The sequence below is a fragment of the Pangasianodon hypophthalmus genome, chromosome 30, assembly GCF_027358585.1.
Source record: "Pangasianodon hypophthalmus isolate fPanHyp1 chromosome 30, fPanHyp1.pri, whole genome shotgun sequence".
Lineage (NCBI taxonomy): Eukaryota > Metazoa > Chordata > Actinopteri > Siluriformes > Pangasiidae > Pangasianodon > Pangasianodon hypophthalmus.
In genome coordinates, this window is record NC_069739.1 from 11,759,097 (window position 1) to 11,780,768 (window position 21,672).

Below are 21,672 nucleotides of genomic sequence, written 5' to 3' on the forward strand. Positions count from 1 at the left end.
GAAGAGGTGTACTGGGGAGGAAATAAAAGCTTGGTTACTTCCTTATAAATATTGTATTCCCAGTAAGATAAAGAACTTCATTTCAAAGGTGTACGATTGCAGTTCCATTGTTTAATCTTTTGTGGATTTATCGGATTTGTATGTGAATTAGAAATAGAAAGTATACCACGCCTGTTTTATGAATCTTTGTTCCCTCTGGAAAGCCCTTTGTCTTAAAGATATAATTTGCTATTTCTCCATATTCATGAACATGTAATTAACTTTTTTAAATTCTCATCACCAAGTACTTCATACATAAGAATAAATTCAGCAAAACTGCTTCTAAAGGTACCATTCTGATGGTAGAAATGATTATATAGGCCTAGTTATATCTCTGAAACATATTAATAATAGAAACAATAACAGATTATTGAAATATCATGACTCTTTTGTATGAAACACCTAAAATGTTGCCTTTCTTCCTTTATTCTTTGAAGACTGGAAAAAGACCAGGTGATTTTTTCCCCCTAATCCTCAGCTCCCTAGTTTGGGTGAGTCTGTGCCCATGATAGATTCCTGTTCCTGGCTGACAGGACTTTAACCTGATGTGGTCTTCTGCTGTTGTAGCTCATCCACCTCAAGGTTTGATGTTTTGTGCATGCTGAGATGCTTTTCTGCTCACCTCGGTTGTAAAGAGTGATTATATGAGTTACTAAATCCTTCCTGTCAGCTAGAAACAATCTGACCATTTTCCTTTGACTCTCTTATCAACAAGGCGTTTCGACCCACTCTGTGTTTTTTGTTTTTCGCACCATTCTGTGTAAACTCTAGAGACTGTCGTGTGTGAAAATCCCAGGAGATCATCAGTTTATGAAATACTTAAACCGGCCCATCTGGTACCAACAACCACGCCATGGTTAAAGTCACAGAGATCAGACTTTTCCACATTCTGATGTTTGATATGAACATTAACTGAAGCTCATGATTTTTATGCATTGTGTTGCTGCCACATGATTGGCTGATTAGATAACTGCATGGATGTGCAGGTGTATGTGTATGTACAGGTGTTCCTAATAAAGTGGACGGTGAGTGTATACGGTATGTCACCAAAAAAAAAAAAAAAAAAAAAAAAAAAAGCTTTCATGCACAAATTTGTCTCCCACGTGTAGACAGACCAGATCAGTGCTGTCCAGCTGAAGTGTGCCAGTGAAGTGATAACGCATGCATACAGATGCATACAGATGTTTTGAATTTGTTGTCCATATCACTGTATGCTTCCATCCACGGGACGCTGAGTAAGCACTGCTCCCTGATCAGGCCTCTGAAAGCTGACTTTACATTCGTCCAGCCTCCTCCTCCTCCTTGTTTTTTTTTTTCCTCTCTTCTCCTGGGCTGGTTTTGCTACAGAGCCAGTAGAACTATGATCACTGGATCGATGAGGAAATCTATTGGCTCGATCCAGTGCCACTCTGAAGTGAGACTGTAACCTGTACTCTCACAGAGCAAAGCAGAAAGTGAAAATGCTCCGAAGAAGAGCTGCTGGAGCTGTCTGAATGATCCGACTAGTCGACTAGAAGCTTTGCAAACCGCCTTGCAATATCTGCACGAGCCTTTATTCTTCATAAAACACGCCAGAGGTAAGTTGCATGATGCTGCTGGAGCATTTCCGCTTTGATCTCTGCAGGTGTGCATTCAGAGGCACGCGCTGCTGGTTTTAAAGGAGTATGTATACGTGTGTGTGTGTGTGTGTGTGCGTGTGTGTGTGTGTGTGTGTGTGTTGTGGAAAAGCCCAGTAAACTGTGCATCATGAGAAATCAGAAGTGTGTGTGTGTGTGTGTGTGTGTGTGAGGTCGGATGCAGGACGTGTCTGTATACCATATTCTCAGCACGTCCTCATGCCGAGTTTCAGAGAGGGCTGTGCTATTTTTAAACGGGTCCGCAGCCTGAGTAGTTCATGAAAACAAGGACCGGCCACTTTAATAGGAACACCCGAACCTAATCAGTCATGCAATTATCCAGCCAGTGAGTCATGTGGCAGCAGTGTAAATGCATCAAATCATGCAGGTCAAGAGCTTCAGGTAATGTTCACATCACACATCATAATGGGGAAAAATGTGATCTCTGGAAAAAAGACTTTGGAAAAACATCTCCTGAAGCTTTAACTCTCCAGTTTGGGTGAGTCTGTGCCCACTCTAGCCTCAGATCCCTGTTCATGGCTGACAAGATCGGCACCTGATGTGGGCTTCTGCTGTTGTAGCCCGGCCGCCTCAAGGCTCCATATGTTCAAATGTTCACATTAAACATCAGAATGCATGGGAACGTGATCTCTGACTTTGACTGTGAGATGGTTGTTGGTGCCAGAGTATTTCAGAAACTTCTGACCTCTTTGGATTTTCACACACGACAGTAGCTAGAATTTACAACGAATGGTGCAGAAAACAGAAAACATCCAGTGAGCGGCGGTTCTGTAGTTTGCAACGCATTGTTGATGAGAGAGGTTAGAGGAGACTGTTCTGAGTTGACAGGAAAGGACATTTTTTTCTGTCTTGTTCTTCTATGATTGTATCGCAGCAATTCATACAACCAATTGTAGATGAACTCCAACTGGTATTGCTAAGTACAAAATGAACATTACAGCTTCTCTCTCTCTCATTCTCGGTGTGTACTGTGCATTGTGGTTTTTTTTGTGAATTAAAAAATTAGTGCTATGACCAGATTTTAATTTCATGAATACAGTGTAGGTCAGCCATGTAGCAGCGTGGTTGCCAGTATCAGATTAACAAGATTCGTTGTATTTCTGGTCGCATGGCCGAATTGCCACTTATTGTCTAGACAATAAAACATATTGTCTTGTTACTATGTTGTGCTTTCACTGGACAGTAAATTAATAAAACTATAACGTTTTTGTCCTATTATCCAGGCCCCCCTCCCACTGAGCTCAAATGTCAAAGTCCACCCATGCGTGGTGAGCAGAAAAGCATCTCAGAATGCATGACATATGGAGCCTTGAGGCGGCCGGGCTACAACAGCAGAAGACCACATCAGGTGCTGCTCTTGTCAGCCAAGAACAGGGATCTGAGGCTAGAGTGGGCACAGACTCACCCAAACTGCAATAGTTGAAGATTCAGGAGATGTTTTTCCAAAGTCTTTTTCCATAGATCATATTTTCCCCCTTTATGATGTGTGATGTGAACATTACCTGAAGCTCTTGACTTGTATCTGCATGATTTCATGCATTGTGCTGTTGCCATATGATTGGCTAATTGGATAATTGCATGAAAGATCAGAGGTACTGGTGTTCCTATTAATATGGCCAGTGAGTGTATATATCTGAGCACAAGGAATTCACCTAGACTTAAGATTGAGCTGTAGTGGAGATGTAGCCAGTGTGAAGTGAATATAGACCTAACTGCATTGTCTTATTTGACAGTTTCCTGTTTATAGGTTATTGATTTGTGGATAAGCTGCAATGGATGATGTTATACATTCAGATCTCAGTAGTTATTTCTTTTTACTATATTAGTTTAGACATGCAATCATTTAGATAATTGTCACTTCTCACTTTTTACCCCTCTTCCCCCAGAGTGGCCAGCTGGGTTCTTTGTTGTCTGCCAGCCTTGCTCTGTGGTTTACCCATGCCTCCATTTTCCCTCGATGACAGATTTGTGGTGCCGCTCCAATTTTATCTGGACACAACCTACCTGGAAGCCACCGTGGGCGCCATTGTGGTGGAGATCCAGGTGACAAACCTCACTTATATGCCCTCATCCAGCAGCTCCACTCGTTCCCTGACGTGTGGATGCAACAGTGCCAGCTGTTGCATGGTGAGCACTTATGAAAAAGACAGTCAGACCCAGACCCTGACCCAAACACTGAGCCAGGTCAGTACAAGTAGCCCCAACTTGAACTCCGGCGTCAGCTATGGTGGGCAAGGAGGTTTCTCCAGGCCAATGGTGGGCCAGACTGAAACCTACAGTGCACCCAGTCTCACTTCCAGCACACCCAGAGGTGGTGTGCGCATCATCCACCCAAGTGAGCTGGCTCAGAAGATGACATATAGCCCCACAGGTCATCCAGTGGGGCCTCTGCCACTGATAATAGACTGTAGGCCCTTTATGGACTACAACAAGAGCCATATCCGAGGCGCTGTGCATATTAACTGCTCTGACAAGATCAGCCGTCGGCGCCTGCAGCAGGGCAAGATCACTGTGCTGGATCTCATTTCCTCCCACCAGAGCAAAGACTCATTTAGGGGGATTTTTTCAAAAGAGATCATCGTTTATGATGAGAGGACACTGGACGCAGCTCGACTGTCATCGTCTCATCCTTTGCATGTAGTTCTGGAGTCTCTACGCAGGGATGGGATGGACCCAATTGTTCTCCGAGGTTGGCCTTTTTTTTTTTTTTTAACAGTTGTTAAATTATTCATTTGACAGAAACTTATATCCAAGGTAAGAGTCTTGCCTTGCTCGAAGAACCAACAGTAGCTATTTGGCAGTTCTGGGAACTTGAACTTAACCCTCAATTCCAAACTTTAACTGTCGAACCACCAGTTTGCCATTATAATCATAAAGAGGCCAATTTTTGCCTCAAGATCTGTTCATTCGTATTAGTGATAATTAGCTAGCCTAAAAAATGCTAGCACATTATAGTAGTTATGATATAAGCCTAGTAATTGTGATCTATTTCTATGGTTTTGGCAGGGGACAGGCTTCCTGTTGTGTATGCACTTTCATTCAGTTTGCTAAAGTGATATTATCTTGTTAAAATGTAAGTTGAAATTAGGTCAAGTAGTGCATATTCTCTTCAAATAAGCATATGCATTTTCCTGCATTAAATAATTGAGTATTTTCTGCTCACTTGTGCCATATAACATGGGCCATATTGATTGCTATTTTTGTCAGGCTGACTTGGCACCTTTCAAGTACACAGATGTACTTTTAAAGCTTACATAAGATGGAGCATCTGCAGCTCATGTTTACCTAGGCAGTTGGTAAAATATTTACAGTTACTATATCCATCTATACTCAGCAGGGAATATGCAGGCAGAGCCCAGAAAATGAGTAATGTTAAAGTCGCTTAATGGTGAAGGAAATCATATACAGCTGTAAACAGTGAGCTGTCTTTTAACACGATCTTATGAACATGAACTTATGTCTTATGAACACTGCCATGTTTTTCACATTTTGGCTTGGGTAGCAGGCACTGAATTGAGAGGCTAGTGCATCTGTCAGTTTGCTGCTTGCTGAGCACCACACTGTGAGGCCACACAGGGCCTTCATCTGTTCACTCATACACAATGTTCTTTGCATTCCTTCTGTTTCATTAGCTATCTTCTCACTGATTGTTGTTGTCTTTTCTGCTTGTTAATTATAATTTGCTATTGTGATGCATTTTTGTTTGTTTTATGTCTGCACCAAGAAAAAAAGAGACACCTTCTGATTAGTTAGAAGGTGTGCATTATTTTTGTGTAACAGCGCAGCTTGGACAGTAGTTCCGGCTATGGCATGAACGACACATTAATATTAATGTTGTTCCTATAGTAACAGCTAACAGACATGCACTTGTACGGTGGATGATTCATGTGATCTAAGACTGATAATTAACAGATTTAAAAACATATTTAACAAAGTAAAACATGCAAGTGGAGCAAGTGAAAAAACTTTTCCATCTTAAATTGAGTTATTAATCATAGTGAGTTAGCAATTAGTGTTTCTATTTTTCTGGTGCTTAGTATAAGCAATGTAAAATTCAGTTCACATCAATTCAATTATATTTATGTAGTGCTTTTGAAAATGGAAATTATGAGGTGGGGAGAATCCACATCCAAACATCCCAGTTTACCCAAACACTCTATGCCCATGATCCCTCCAGATCTGTGACTTTACCCAAGAGAAAAGCTTATTAACATAACGCTTGACTAAACACATGTTTTCAGCCTAGGCTTAAACAGAGACTATCTCTGAGTCCCGAACACTAATATGTCTGAGTCCCGAACACTAATAGTTCCATAACTGTAGGGCTTTGTTATAGAAAGCTCTGCCCCTGCTGTAGCCTTCATTATTCAATGTACCAACAAAGAGCCTGCATCTTTTGATTTAAGTAGGCGTAACGAATATACAAGAAGTGACATTATATTTCTTATCTTTACAAATAATTTTACCCAGAGGTAGCATATATAAAGAAAAAAGCAGTGGGTCTTAAACAGAACCTTGTGGAACTTTAACTTAGTATGCATAGAGAAGTAATTGTTTACATCTATAAACTGATAACAATCAGTCAAATAAGACCTGAGCCAGGAGAGAGCCGTTCCCTTAACGCCTACAACATTATCTTGTCTATTAAGGAGAATAGTATGATCAATGGTATCAAAAGCTGCACTAAGATCGAGCAACACAAGCAAGGAGACACAACCCTGATCAGAGGCCAGTAGTTGGTCATTTATCACTTTAACCAGCGCTGTCTCTGTGCTATAATGAGGTCTAAATCCTGACTGATAGATTTCAAAAATGTTATTGCTATGTAGGTATGAGCATAGCTGCTGTGCTACAACCTTTTCTAGGTTCTTGGAGATAAAGGAGAGGTTTGATATTGGCCTATAGTTGCAGAGCTGACAGGGGTCCAGGTCAGGTTTTTTATTTAGGGGTTTGATGACTGCTAATTTAAAGGATTAAGGTACATAGCCATTGCACAGGGAAGAACTGATTATTTGTAAAGAGGTTTCGATTGCTTCTGGAATTATCTGTTTGAAGAAACGTGTAGGTAAGGGATCTAGTATACAAGCTGATGATTTCTGATGAAGAAATTAGTGAAATTAGTTCAGTCTGTCGAAGGGGACTGAAACGTTCTAATCGCTGATTTGATGTGGTTATATTGCCATCTATATGGTTAGTTATTAAGTTGTCTGGCTTTAAATTAATACTCTGAATTTTTTTGCCTAATATTTAAAATGTTGTCATTAAAAAAAAGTCATCACTACTAATACTGATGTTGTGCATGCTTCTGTGGTGGTCTTATTCCACCACAGTTTGGCGACCATAACCTGCTGTAAGCTACATCGCCACACCGCGTTGTGATGGGCCAGAGCAAACTACTGCATTGGACATTGCCTTCGCTAATTTACACACCCCTACAATGTTACTCTTAGTAACTTCTGACTGAGGAAGGCGTATCTCATTAGCTCCTATGTGAATAACAACTTTGAAAACCTATGACTTATCACAAATAAGAACCTAAAATCTGCTGCTACTAATGACAGAGCAAGAATGACAAAACATCCTGCACTCAATACACTGAACAAGCTGAACATTTGCCATGTTAATCATACCTTAGTCACAGCTCTGTTGAGACGATTTTAGGCAGATCTGACGTGGATGGCCTCTGCTTTGCTGACAAAAAAACAAAAGCGTTCTTCAAGAAAATGAAAATGCGAAACAGAAGAGAAAAGTGAAAAATACAACAAATAAATAATTCATAAAATTATTGATGAAAAAGAAAAAAGGTATAGTTTTAAATGCCAATACAGGTGAGAAAGTCCTGGCAAAATATAATTGATGTTACAACTTAAAATCAGATATAACGTTGAATGTCTGTAGAATGTGCAGCAAAGCTAATTAGTGAGCTGAGACAAATTTTTAGTATACGGCTAGGCATGCTAACCATGGGTGCCATGTGGCCTGAGCATTCTGTATTATATTGTGAGCTAGTGACTTGTAGCCTTCTCTGTTGTAATTAATTTTTGGTTTTCTAAACATATTTTACAGAGAAGTATGTATGTATGTATGTACTTTACATTCTTTGGGATTGATTTGGAAAATGTTAATCCTGTGTTAAAAGAAAGGGAGAATACTTATAAAGGATTGGGCTTTAGTTGAGGTAAAGCAGTTTACTGTGATCCCTCACACATACAGAGAGTTGTTGTTGAACACCATACAGAGCAAACTGACTCCGTCATACCCGAGTTGAATTCGCTTGTTCTCAGGGAGGATTCCCAAGCCAAATAAAGAAGTTGATTTTAACACATTGATTTCTTGATTGGACCTCCTTGGTGATCCCTCTCTATCTAAGCCCCAGAAACTGAGAAGAATTCTTGAGGGTCTGCTGAGTCATTCAACTGACATTATGAAACCCCTTGGCACCAATTCCCCACCCATTTCTACACATTATTCAGCTTTGAGTCAGCAGTCAGTGAGCTTTAGAAGATGTTGAAGGCATTTTTGCTACATTTATTAATTGCAGTCAGGATTCTGAGGAAAAACCTTCAGGTAACCTTCACAGGCTAGAGACACTTCTCACCAAGGCTATTTCTATAGGGGGCGTTTCAGTTGAACATTTTAGTAAACACCTACAATTCTGTAGATGGTGTTGGGACCAAAGCATGATAGTAAGACTACAAATGGAACATAAAAAGAGCAACCCACCATTACTTTTAGAGCTGCTCCTTTTAGTACAAACAGAGGATAATAGGAGGTCTGCTAAAATAGATAGGATGAAAAAACATTTATAAAGTGCAAAGGCCACTGCATGTATTCAGTCAGCATGTGGCTTACCAGTGGGTGATGTCGGGTCCAAACAAACAGATAAAATACTTAAACTTGAGAAGGTGAGCATAGAGGTGCAGAAGCAGGTGGGAAACAAGGAAGTGGGGGACAGCATGCTCTCTACCTAGGTCTTGATCTCATTCCCTTAATTGGCACAGGAGTGGAAGAGAGACTTATTTCTATAGAGTATATACTCCAAGCTGTCACTACATCAGCCAAACTCCATTGCTGATCATTACCAATGTTCTGGACTGGCTCTATCAACATGGAGTGGCAAGGAAGGTCTAACAATCTTAGAGGGAGCTGGCATTCCTTGTGACTTTGCATAACTGGTCCAAAAGTGAAAATCAACCATCAGCTGTGTGACTGTTCAATAAGGATCCTGTCATTGTCCCATCTCAGCAGAAAGTCAGAGTAATGGGCAACATTAGAGTGACAAAATGTCTCTCACCACTCTTTGTCCTTGGAGCACCTGAGATTCTCCAGTCCCGGTTGGCCTATTCCTTGAGAGTGCTTTGATAGATGTCCTCCACCAAGCCTCCTGCAAAGTGCCTGTCCCGCTTTGAAATGTGTCTGATAATGATATATCACTGCGCCCAAGATGGGTAATAGCAGACATGCTGACTGCGCATTGTGTCACACCCCTGGGAGCAGAACAATCCTCTAAAGTCTATCACACCCCAGAACACAGAACTTTTGATATGATTCTTCCATCTCTGAGGAGAGGAACAAATGTGTTAAAAGCAAACTTGCATCCATAGCTAAAGTATTTGCTTTAGTTTAATTGTCTTATTCTCACACCACTGCTGTGTAACATCACACAAGCTTACAAGACCAGTTAAGGAGAGGCCCATCCACCCAGATGACAGTAAAGCACTAAGACAGCATCTAAAAGAATTCTTTGATGCAGGCATTATACAGGAGACCGAAAGTCCTTATACATCTCCTATAGTGGTGGTCAAGAAAAAGAGTGGAAAAATCAGACTCTATGTTAATTACCGAAAATTGGACCTGTGCACCATAAAGGATGCCTATGCCCTGTCTGACATAGAGGAAACCTTCTCTGCCCTTAGTGGTACCAAATGATTTTCCATAATGGACCTAAATTCTGGGTATTCTCAGGTGGAAGTTGCAGAATAAGACAAGCATAAGACTATATTTTTTTGCCCCCTTGGCTTCTGGAAGTTTAGGGTGTTACAAATGTTCCCAGCATGTGTCAACACTTAATGGAGAAATGTGTTGGAGACCTCCATTTGAATGAAGTGTTTGTGTTCCTGGATGACCTGATTGTCTTAGGGATTTTGGTATATGGTTGATTCCAGACAAAAAATTTTTAAAATTCAATTCTATTTATTTATTTTTTTATGTAGCGCTTTTAACAGTGGACATAATGGTCACAAAGCAGCTTTACAGAAATCCAGATATAACTTTGAAATTTGAAATGTATAACTTTATCCTTAATGAGCAAGCCAGAGGCGACGGTGGCAAAGAAGAACTCCCTGAGGTGATCAGTGGAAGAAACCTTGAGAGGAAGCGGATTCAAAAGGGAACCCATTTTCACCTGGGTGACACCGGATAGTGCGATTTCAAATAATTTCTCTACTATAACTGTATGCCACATAGTCAGAAAGTACCATTTGGGTTACCAGGAACATAATTATTAAATATTAACTAAATATGAGTCTGTTTTCATGGCCATTATTGAGAGTTTGACATCTACATCTATTCTTGCTTTCACAAATCCTAAGCTCTCTTATATGATACATGCTGATGCTTCTTGAGTGGGCTCACTGCAGCGCTCTACCAAGAGCAAGATGGAAAGCTGCTAGTAACATAGTAGCTTATGCCATTTAAGGGTTATCAAAGAAAGAAAATGAAGAAAACTACTTTAGCCATAAGTTAGAGTATACGGCATTAAAATAGGTGGTTTGTGAAAAATTCAGTAATTCCTTGTTTGGTGCTGACCTTACAGTCTTAAGTGACAACAACCCCCTGACCTACATTATGACTTCAGCAAAGCATGATGCAGCTGGAAACCGCTGGCTATCTCATTAACATCAAATACAGACCACTACATGTAAATACACACACCACCCCTTGAAGATCATGCTATGGGAAAAAGAGGAGATCTATGCAATGGAAGAGATGACGAACACAGTGCTGTCTGCCTTGTGTGAACATCAATCTGTTGCACCTGTGAGGGTAAATGTTCTGTTGTCAGGTGCCTTTTTCTTTATGGTCCTGCAATCCCTGACTGCAGGAGACAGTACCAGGAATGTCACATGATGATCAATGTAGGCTTTAGCTCTGGGATAGTGTCTTGTACTAGAAGCGGGTGGCCAGTGGAGTTGTATGCTATCAACTTGTCCTACCCTGACAGTATAGAGAGACTGCCTTGCATCTTGTCCATCATGACACTGGCCATCTTGGGTCTGAGCTAGGGCTAGATTTTATTGCCCATGGATGACTACAGATATTGAAGAACAATGCTGCACGTGTAAAAAGTGTTTTAGGAGAAAGACAAATCCTCAGAGAAGATTGAGAACTACACCATATTATCCCTGGGGAACCCTGTTGAGAGGTTCAACAGAACACTCCTGAGTATGCCTGAAACTCTAGAGAGAAATGACCACTGACCACAGAGTACCACCGGTGAGATGTTGTCAACCCCTCGTTCACGCATATAATTGCACAAGACATGACAGCACCAGAATTTCACCATGTACAGTCAGGTCCATAAGTATTTGGACAGTGCAACAATTTTCAGAATCTTGCTTGATTTCATTGGATTTGAAATGAAGCAATCAAGATGTGATTGAAGTGTAGACCTTCAGCTTTAATTCAAGGGGTTTAACAAAAATATTGCGTTAACCATTTACGTATTACTGTACAGCCATTTTTTACATAGTCGCTCAATTTTCACAGGCTCAAAAGTGGACAATTGAATGACAAGTTTCATGGCCAGATGTGGCCTGTTTCCTTGTTATTTCATGACAAATTAAGGAGATAAAAGATCTGAAGTTGATTCCAAGTGTTGAATTTGCATTTGGTAGCTGCTCCCGGGAGCTCTCACTATGCCGTCCAAAGAGGTGTCAGTGCAAGTGAAGGAGGCCATCATTAGGCTAAAAAAACAAAACAGACCTATCAGAGAGATAGCAGAAACTTTATAAGTGGCCAAATCAACAAGAAGGAATGCACTGGCAAGCTCACCAACACCAAAAGTCCTGGAAGACCACGGAAGACAACTAAAGTGGATGAATGCAGAATTCTTTCCTTGTTGAAGAAAAACATCACAACATTTAGCCAAGTCAAAAACACTCTGGAGGAGGTAGGCGTATCATTGGCAAAGTCTACAATCAAGAGACGCCTTCATGAATGTAAATACAGACGGTTTACCTCAAGATGCAAACCGCTGGTAACACTCAAGAACAGAAAGGCCAGATTAGACTTTGCTAGAAAACCTCTAAAAAAGCCTGACCAGTTCTGATGCAAAATTAACTTGTACAAGAATGATGAGAAGAGAAGAGTATGGAGAAGGAGAGGAAGGGCTCATGATCCAAAGCATACAACTCAATCCCTCAAACATGTGGAGGCAGTGTTATGGCATGGGCATGTATGTATGGCTGCCAGTGGAACTGGGTAACTGGTGTTTATTGATGATGTTACAGCTGATAGAAGCAGCAGGATGAATTCTGAAGTGTATAGAGCTACTTTCTGCTCAGATTCAGTCAAATGCTGCGAAACTGATAGGACAGCGCTTCACAGTACAGAAAGATAATGACCCAAAACATATCGTGAAAGCAACTCAAGAGCTTCTTAAGGCAAAGAAATTAAATGTTCTTAAATGTCCGATGACCTCAATCCAATCGAGAATGTTTTACTTACTGAAGACAAAACTGAAGACAGAAAGACCCACAAAAAAGCAGCAACTGAAGGTAGCTGCAGTAAAGACCTGGAAAAGCATCTCCAGGGAGGAAACTCAGCATTTGGTGATGTCCATGGGTTCTTATCCATGCAAAGATATGCAGAAAAAACTCAGTTGTTCAACTTGAGAAGGGCATCAGTCTGCCCGGTTGAACTATGAAGAGCTCGGGAATATTTTGCTTTTGAATACGGGGTGTCCCAAAAGTCTCCATACATAGGGGAAATTAACACTTTTTAGCAAAATGTCTTCCATAATTTTGTTAGTTTATATTATATATATATTTTTTCAGATAGCCTTTAAGAATGCCTTTGACAAAAGAAGAATGTATTGAAATCATTCTCATGGCTGGATCAGGAAGCTGTTGCAAGGAAACATGGAAAGCACATCACACATGACACTGCTGCCAAACTTATTAACAAATTCAAAAAGACTGGAAGTGTTGAGGACCAACCGAGAAGTGGACGTCCACGAACATCCGCTGATGAAGACACAACCGACGTGGTGCTGGAGTACATAGTCCCCTATGTATGGAGACTTTTGGGACACCCTGAATGTATGTATGTACTTTACATTGTTTGAGATCTAAATGGAAACAAGTTAACCCTGTGTTAAAAGAAAAGAAGAATACTTATTAAGGATTGAGCTTTAGTTGAAGTAAAGCAGTTTTCTGTAAAACCTGAGAGAAAAAATCCATTTTTTTGATACCAACTGGTGGAGTTGTTCCTGCTGGAGATTGTTCTTATTGGAGTTGCTCCTGCTACTTAGCTGGACCATAATTGTATTCCTTACTCATCAAATGCAAAACATTCTTTTGGACACTTACCAAGGGGTGGTAGGAACTGAATGCACTCAGAGGGACTAAGTTGGGACTTTGGGTCCTTTTATTAATTTTTATGTGCGTAAATGGAGATCTGTTTTGGTTAAGAATTTCTGTTATAGAACATAACATGTTTGAAGGAAATAAGAGAAAAATAAGAGTGGAAATGAGGATCTGCTGATTCATAGTGTCAGTGGTAGGAGAGCGGTCAAGGAGGATGAGGACAGAAGATGTAGAGTTCTGTAAAGCTTCAGTTTCCATAGAAACCAGACTGGTTGGCATCCATGTAGTTCATTTGGTTGAACGTATGAAGACAGCTCTCTGAGCATTGCACATTTTGGGGTCTTGGATAGAAACAAAAGGAGGAAAACACATCTGTAGTTAGAAACATTAGTGGGGTAGAGTGTGGATTTATTAAGCAGAGGTGTGACTCGAGCAGATTTGAAGATGGAAGGAACCAGACCAATTGATAAAGATGTATTGATCCTAGCAGTCACATTCAGAGAGGTTGATGGAGATTGTCTGGAGAATGGTGGATGGTATTGGGTCAAGTGAGTCAAGGTGAATGTCAGTGACTTTCATGAAGTCAGCAGTAAGAGGGTGTGCAGGAAGGGGAGGAGGGGGTTAAGTATGGAAGAGAACATTTGAGATTAAGCTAATGACATTAATGCATCTCATTAAATTCAGCATACTTTATATCCCATAGCCTTATTAGTAATCCATGTGTGTATCTGTCCATTACAGGTGGCATCTCCAGTTTCAGACATGGCCATGAGGACTTATGTGAGGACTCTCTACAACTTCAGGAGGGTCACGATGCTGGTGCAGCCGTTGCCCTGTCAGGGGCGTTACCTCACTTGCTGCCCTCCAGCCCTGACATTGAGAATGCTGAGCTGACAACTATTCTGCCCTTCTTGTTCCTGGGCAACGAACGTGATGCACAGGACCTTGACCAAATGCAAAGGTTGAACATTGGGTACATTCTCAATGTCACCACGCACCTCCCACTATACCTCTATGACCTAGGGATGTTCAAGTATAAACGCTTACCTGCCACCGACAGCAACAAGCAGAACCTACGTCAGTATTTTGAAGAAGCATTTGAATTTATAGGTATGGTAACTGCCTTCTGATTTGATCAATCGATTCACTGGTAATACCTTGAACACAGTAATCTCATGATGATGTTGCACATTGTTATGTCCGTTCAAAATGGTGACCAGTAGAATTGCGAATAATATATAATTATTAATAGAGATCCACTGACTAACTGTTAGAAACTGCAGCTGATAAAACAAAATATCTGCATCAAAACCATCATTACAGTTTCGTCTGATTCCTATGATTCCCCATGCCAGCTGGGATTGTTATGATTGAACCGAGCTTGTACATCTTGGAGCTTCATCTTGAAGCATTACAGGGTGTTTTTTTCTACCTCTCCAACAAATTTAGTACAATCATCATCAGACTTGAAACAGATTGAGTCTTGAGTCTGGGCCTCACAAAATGTTTCATATTAATAACAATTTTACAGTAATGTCCTAACAAAGTTGATTCTAATGACATTCCAGCAATACATTGTTCAGTCATTATGAAATTCAACTCAGTGAGACCATGCCAACTTTTCCATACTCCAAACCTTAGATACAGTGAGGAGATGTAAGTATTAGGGCGCAATTATTTTTGTTTTTTAATATACATTTCAGTTCAAAAGTTTGGAATCACTCAGAAATGGCCTTGTTTCTGAAAGAAAATCACTTTTTTGTTTATTTAAAATAACATTAGGTTGAATACAGAAATACAGTCTAAACATTGTTAATGTTGTAAATGACTTATATTTGGAATAAGCTGAGTTTGATTACAAAGGTATGTACTACGGTTAGGGTTGGGGTTAGAAAAAGAAGTATGATTCCCCACTTGAGTCCTCAGTTAGCAGCTTTATTAAATAGTACCTGAAAACAACAGTCTCATCTTCATCAGTGAAGAAGCGACTCTGGGATGCTGGCTTTCTAGACTGAGTTCCAAAGAAAAAGCCATATCTGCAACTGGCCGATAAATGGAAAAGGTTAAAATGGGCAAAAGAACACAGACTCTGGACAGAGGATGATTGGGAAAAAAGCATTATGGACAGAGAAATTTAAGTTTGAAATGTTTGGATCACCGAGAAGAACATTTGTAAGGTGCAGAAGAAATGAAAAGATGCTGGAGGAGTGCTTGATGCTGTTTGTCAGCCATGGTGGAGGACATGTGATGGTCTGGGGTGCTTTGGTGTTGGTAAAGTGGGGAATTTGCACAGGGTATGAGGAATCTTGAACAAGGAAGGTTATCACTCCATTCTGCAATGCCATGCTATACCCTGTGGATGGCACTTGATTGAAGCCAATTTCATCCTACAATGGGACAGTGACCCAGAGCACTGCTATTTAGGGAAGAAGCAGTCAGCTGGAATTCTGTCTGTAATGGATTGACCAATGCAATCACCAGATCTCAACGCTGTTGTGGGAGCAGCTTGACCAGATGGTATGAAAAAAAAAATGCCCATCCAACTTGTGGGAGGTGCTCCAGGAAGTATGGAGTGAAATTTCTGCAGATTACCTCAACACACTGACAGCTAGAACGCCAAAGGTCTGCAAGACCAGAAATCATTATTTCTAACCTTGTCAATGTCTTGACTATATTTTCTATTCATTTTGCAACTTATTTAATAAATAATAGTATGTATTTTCACATGGAAAATGTGAAATGTTCTGAGTGATGCCAAACTTGTGAATGATAGTGTACTTCCAGTGCACATATCCACTTCAAAGTATGTATTCATATGTTTAAAAAAGAAAACTGATAATGGAAAAAAGTATTCGGACACTATATTAAGAAACAAAACAAAACAAACCCTGAAGGAGTTGGTCAATTGACCTGATCAATGCCCAAAATATTTAGGACATGAATATCTGTGACCAGCACTTACAGAGCCCTAACTGCTGTATAAAGCCATTCCTCTGATGCTGCACAGTCAACAGTAAATATGGCTACAGACACTGCTAGGGAAAAAAGTGAGCTCCTTCAGTGCATGGCAGCAGGAACTAAAGCCGTGAGAAGACTCTGTCGAGCCGTCCTATACTGTGTTTTAATGCAGATTAGATGTCAGCAGACGTGGTCCAAATGCAAGAGCTGTTAGCAGAAATGCAACAGATACAGAAGTACAGAACGTGAGGAAGCATAGTACAGCCTCCTCACATACAAAGACAGATGCTGATGCGCTATCTGTGGTTGATGAGGCCCATGCTGATGGCTCATCATTAACGCAGACTAAAGACTGTGTAAAGCAGGAGCACAGCAGTGGCAGTGAATGCCCTACAGGCTAGCATTAAGGCTGTCTTAGTGAAATAAAGTTGGATCCTCCACCATTTTGTGGCACATTCACCCACATGAGTGGCTGTGCTATTTCACCACGTACAGATTTCACTGGTAAGCGCTTATGCACCTGCACATTTTAGAGCACGTTGAAGCTGTGACGTGTTTAAAGAGCAGGCATACTGACTGCATTGTCTGATGTAGAAACCCTATGCTTGAGATCAACGCCTCCAGTGTGGAGACTAAGTTGTATCAGCAATATATTTGCACATATGCTATTGGAAGGCTCTATACAGGCCCATGAATCATTAAACAATTGCCTCCTTCTGTCTGAGATGTGAGCAAAACATACAGACACAACAGATTGCCCTTAGATATTTATCTGTACCCAGACATTATTGCCTCAGAGTTGGGATTGAAAGACCACAACAGCAGATGGAATGAGCTACGCAGGATGCACCAGGGACCACACTGGTACCACCACTGCAGCCCAGAACACAGAGGAGGTGTTATGCTGGAGCAGGATAAAGCAGTTAATAAAGAAGAATGAATAAATGCAGTAAACGTGCTGTGCAAGCATCCCACCGCATCCAACATGTTAATCACCATGCTCTTTTTGTCCCATGAGCTTCATATCTTTCTGCCAACTCCCATGAATTTTTGGATGCTGTGGAATCCCAGTCCTTATGCACACTTTTAGCACAAATGTCCAAGTTACTCAACTGAAGGATTAATGAGCTGATAAAGATCCACGTCTGTGCATTCAGATTTACATTTATGAATTATATGTTGACATTACACCCAATGTGTAACCCCACCCCAAGCTCCAGAATTCAGAAAGAGGTACTTGAGCCAAAACATCCCTGTCCATCAGGTTTCAGAGTTGAACTGTAAAACGTTTAGAGATTTCATGCACAGCGATGTTAAACACACTGATGAGCTCTGTGTCTCTTTCAAACTTTCCGCTGTCGTTGTGATTGTTGTCATGATCTGCATCTTAAATTGAAAACGCTGAACTTACATTCAAAACTATTTACTAATCTATAAAATCCTGATGACTGGTACACAAAACAGACCTTTTGGTAGGTTTGAAGGCAACATGAGAGGTTTTTAAAATTCACACACTAGCTGTAATAGGAAAAGAAGTTAGTGTTAGTGAACAGGAAGCAGTTAGTCTAGAATAGCACGTAAGCATGCAATTTGAGACGCAGTGCTATTTTGTTTAGCAGAGATAGATGGATGAAGAAATTAGTCTATTTTTATTCCTGAACTATTCTTAGTGACTAAAATAGCACATACACTATTAATTTAAATGTGACTTGTTTGAATTTTGACTCCCAGTAATATTTCTACATGTTAGCCCACAAGAACTGTCTTCAATATTTCTAATATTTATTTGTAAAATAAATGAATGAAACAAAAGAGGAAGTTGTTCATTTCGTTCACGGCCCCTAGTTGGGTAACCCCTGGTTTAGTTGAAGAGTGGACAGTTCGTAAGGTTAATTATTTCATAATGTCATAATTACATATTTAATATTGTCCTTAAATACGCTCTCAAAAATGATGTCAGGGTTAAATACTGTGATTACAACAACTGGTGACCGGATAGTGATCAGTGGCTGGACTTATTTCTGTTTCGAACCGAGTCAATATCATGTAGCAGAAAGAGAATTATGTTAAGTTCTGAATGTGAACAAAATATAACAATCCAAGCAGCCATTCAATGGTAAGCAATCCTGAGTCTAGTCTTTAAACGGTTGTCTTTTCATCTGCATCAACAGAAGAAGCTCACCAGGCAGGCAAGGGACTGCTCATTCACTGCCAGGCTGGCGTGTCACGGTCTGCCACTATTGTCATTGCATACCTGATGAAACACACTTGGATGACCATGACAGATGCCTACAAGTTTGTCAAGATGCGAAGGCCTATCATCTCACCCAACCTCAACTTTATGGGCCAGCTCCTTGAGTTTGAAGAAGATCTCAATAATGGCATCACTCCTCGCATACTCACGCCCAAGCTTGTTGGAGTAGAGACCATTGTGTAGGAAGATAGATTAAGCTTTATGAGTGCATTCTCCTCCAAAGTATTTTTCTTTTAGTGTTTTTTTTTTTTTTCACCGGAAGACTGTCTGTGAATGTGGGATGCATGCCTCAAAGAAACAAGATGGTTTTTTTTTTTTTTTTACTTTAGCATGGATTTTGGAATATGCACGTGTCTTCTTTTGTCTCTAAAGATGCTTGTCAGAAAAGATTTGTTTGGTGTGTCAGTTGTTCTTGTACTATTTTTATACCAGAGTTGACCATGATGAGCCTTCAGTGGCTTCACTGTGCAATACTTTGAGTGAAATGCAGTGGTGGTTAATCTGTATCTATACAGTAGTAGGTGATGGCGAAAACCTTTGCAGGTCTCTATGTTCAAGATTCTATATATTTTTAAAAAATATTAATATTATTGTGTTCAGCTGAATGTGAAGCCAATGTCTTTGGCATGAACCTTTATTAGATATATTTTTATTTTTTAAAAGATGGAAGGAAACATTTTTGTCTGTATATCATACCAAATAATTTAACTTTATCTTTGATAAAATCTCAAAGGCTCTGTGTATGTTTGTGTTTCTGGCACTATTGTTATTCCTGGTGCCAGAAATATGTCCAAATAAGAAATCTATGCTGCATGAACACCCAAGACATGAAGATTAATATTCAACTATAATCCTCTTTTACTGTTATATGATATTTACCATATACTGTGGTTTTGAATTACACTGTTAGCTTACCCAGTGCTCCCAATATCACCTTGGAATCCACTTTCTTTTTCTTTTCCGCTTGTTTGTGCGTGAACGTAGGCGAACAACCAAAAGGGTATAATGTGCTTATACATAATTAATTATCTCTCTTTCTAGTAACATACTGGCATCTTTAGCCAGCTGAAGTGCTCTGACCTCTAACTGGGTACGTAGGCAAAAGTTTAAAGGAGACAGTTTTTTTAATTGCTAGTAAATGTGGGTAACTGATTGTTTAATGCAAAAATAAATAAATAAATAAATAAATAAAAATAAATAATAAATCTATCATTTGCACTTAATTCTGTGGCAAAGCTACCAAAGTTTCTTTGGAAACATAAAGCACTGCTGTTAATGGGAGTGATAAAAGGTCTCTCGACTCTGTGTTCTTTACTGTTCTGTAGTGTACAGGACGCAAACAGCAGCTCTGCTTTCTCTACAGTATCATATTCAGTTATTTAAACTAAAGATAAAATGTTTTCTTTGCCATTAAATCCATGGTTTGCAGTCATTCATAATTTGTTTAGTTCCTCTGGTTTAAAAGTAAGGAGTGATCTGCTTTGTCTTTATCAAAATGACCCAGAGGGATATTATAAATAATTTCATAACTCAACTTTAAGCCCACTGTCTGTAAGTTTCAGAAGTTTGTCTAGCATTATAGTTATCACTTCACAGCATAACTTAGCACAATGCTATAAAGTTAATGTCATTAATATTTAGCCACACTTTGAACGTTGACATTTTATTTAAAACAAAGTTACATATGCAAGCAGTTACAGTCATAAGATTTTACAAAAGACTTAAAACCTTATATAAATACAACCATAAAATACAGAATATATATATATATATACACACACACATATATATTTTCTTTTAATTCCTTTTAATGTGTGTGTGTGTGTGTGTGTGTATATATATATATATCTCACACACATGTATCATCAACAAATTGAGACACTTTACTGTTTTATTGTAAGACGATAATTTAGTTGAGTGTAAAATGAATTTAAAGGCATTTTGTAAAATGTAGTGCAAAATATTTAATGCAAGATATTTTCAAAAGCAGAATGTCTTTTTTGCTCTGCTATTTTTTTTATTTTTTATTTTCTAACAGATTAGGGCTTAATTCGCATTACACAGCAGTGTTTGAAACGTTGTACTTGAATAAATGAGTCTGAACGTCCTCACTGCTGACTTAATAAAACCGCAGTTTGTTAAATTGTTGCTTGTGTGTATACAGTGTACCGTACTCGATTTATTCATTCAGTTCATTTTACCTCTTCATGAACTTTGTATACTGTTAGTTCTGTGAAACATTTATGTATGGTCAGGGAGTGCAAATGACTGTACAACTGAAACAAAATGTAAAGAAATAATTCTGGGGTATTATATGGAATGTTTATGTGGGTTTGCTGTTTTATATACAGTGTTACATACAGTTAAGATATTTTATGAGTGACTCATAAAGAAAGAGCGAAATATGTATTATGTGTGCCGTAGATAATTGTGTCTCTTTCTGTCTATGCATTACATTAGCTGTGATCATTCAAATCTGTTTTCGCACTGGCTCAGAAAAAGGTGCTATATTAATGGAGGCCTTCTAAACCTTATTTGTGATATGCTCTGGTACATTATTTTCTTTCCCCAAGGTTAAACCTGTTTATATTGTTTTTAATCTTAATGACAAAGGTTAAATCCTGAAGATTTTCTGTCGTATGATTTGGAAATAAAACAACAAGAGCAACAAAAAAATGTATAATGGACTGTACTTTGATTTTTAAAGATAATATCTGAGAATATCTTTAAGCCTGTAATCTGTCTGAAACTGTTGCTTACTGGCTGTTCTGTTTTTTTTTTTTTTTTTTTTTTTTTTTGTATTGATCATTATTGCTTGCAATTTTTTTATTACAACTAAAATCCAAGCTAAAAAAAATCTGTCTGGTTCCTGAATTATGTCACGTTCATCATACTGGCCTATATTTACCCAGTGCCTGCGGGCCTCTGTGATCCGGCCAATGCTTACAAAGGTCAAATTCTCTTCACAGGAACAGACCCCAAAATAAATCTGATGAGTTGTCCGCCTCATTATCAGTAACCTGTCAACACTCTGCAGGCCCGCAGCACCAGAATAGCCTTGGTCTTTACACTGCTAAAGCACCTTTGAGAATTGTTTCATAGACATATTAGGCAAAGCAGCAGCAGCAGACAGCACAGAGCAGAGGCCCACAGAGTCCTTGTCTCACACATGTCTAAAGTTAACAACATAATTACT

General features: G+C 39.5%; 1 protein-coding gene across 1 annotated transcript; it reads left to right on the plus strand.

Moving 5' to 3' along the window:
• The first annotated feature begins 1,126 nt into the window (after positions 1–1,126).
• Positions 1,127–21,233, plus strand: dusp10 (dual specificity phosphatase 10). The gene is made up of 4 exons (XM_026917337.3): positions 1,127–1,616; positions 3,563–4,365; positions 14,006–14,374; positions 18,394–21,233. Exons 2-4 carry the CDS (start codon positions 3,615–3,617, stop codon positions 18,657–18,659), a joined length of 1,386 nt encoding a protein of 461 aa, XP_026773138.1. The 5' UTR covers positions 1,127–1,616; positions 3,563–3,614; the 3' UTR covers positions 18,660–21,233.
• Positions 21,234–21,672: the final 439 nt, after the last annotated feature.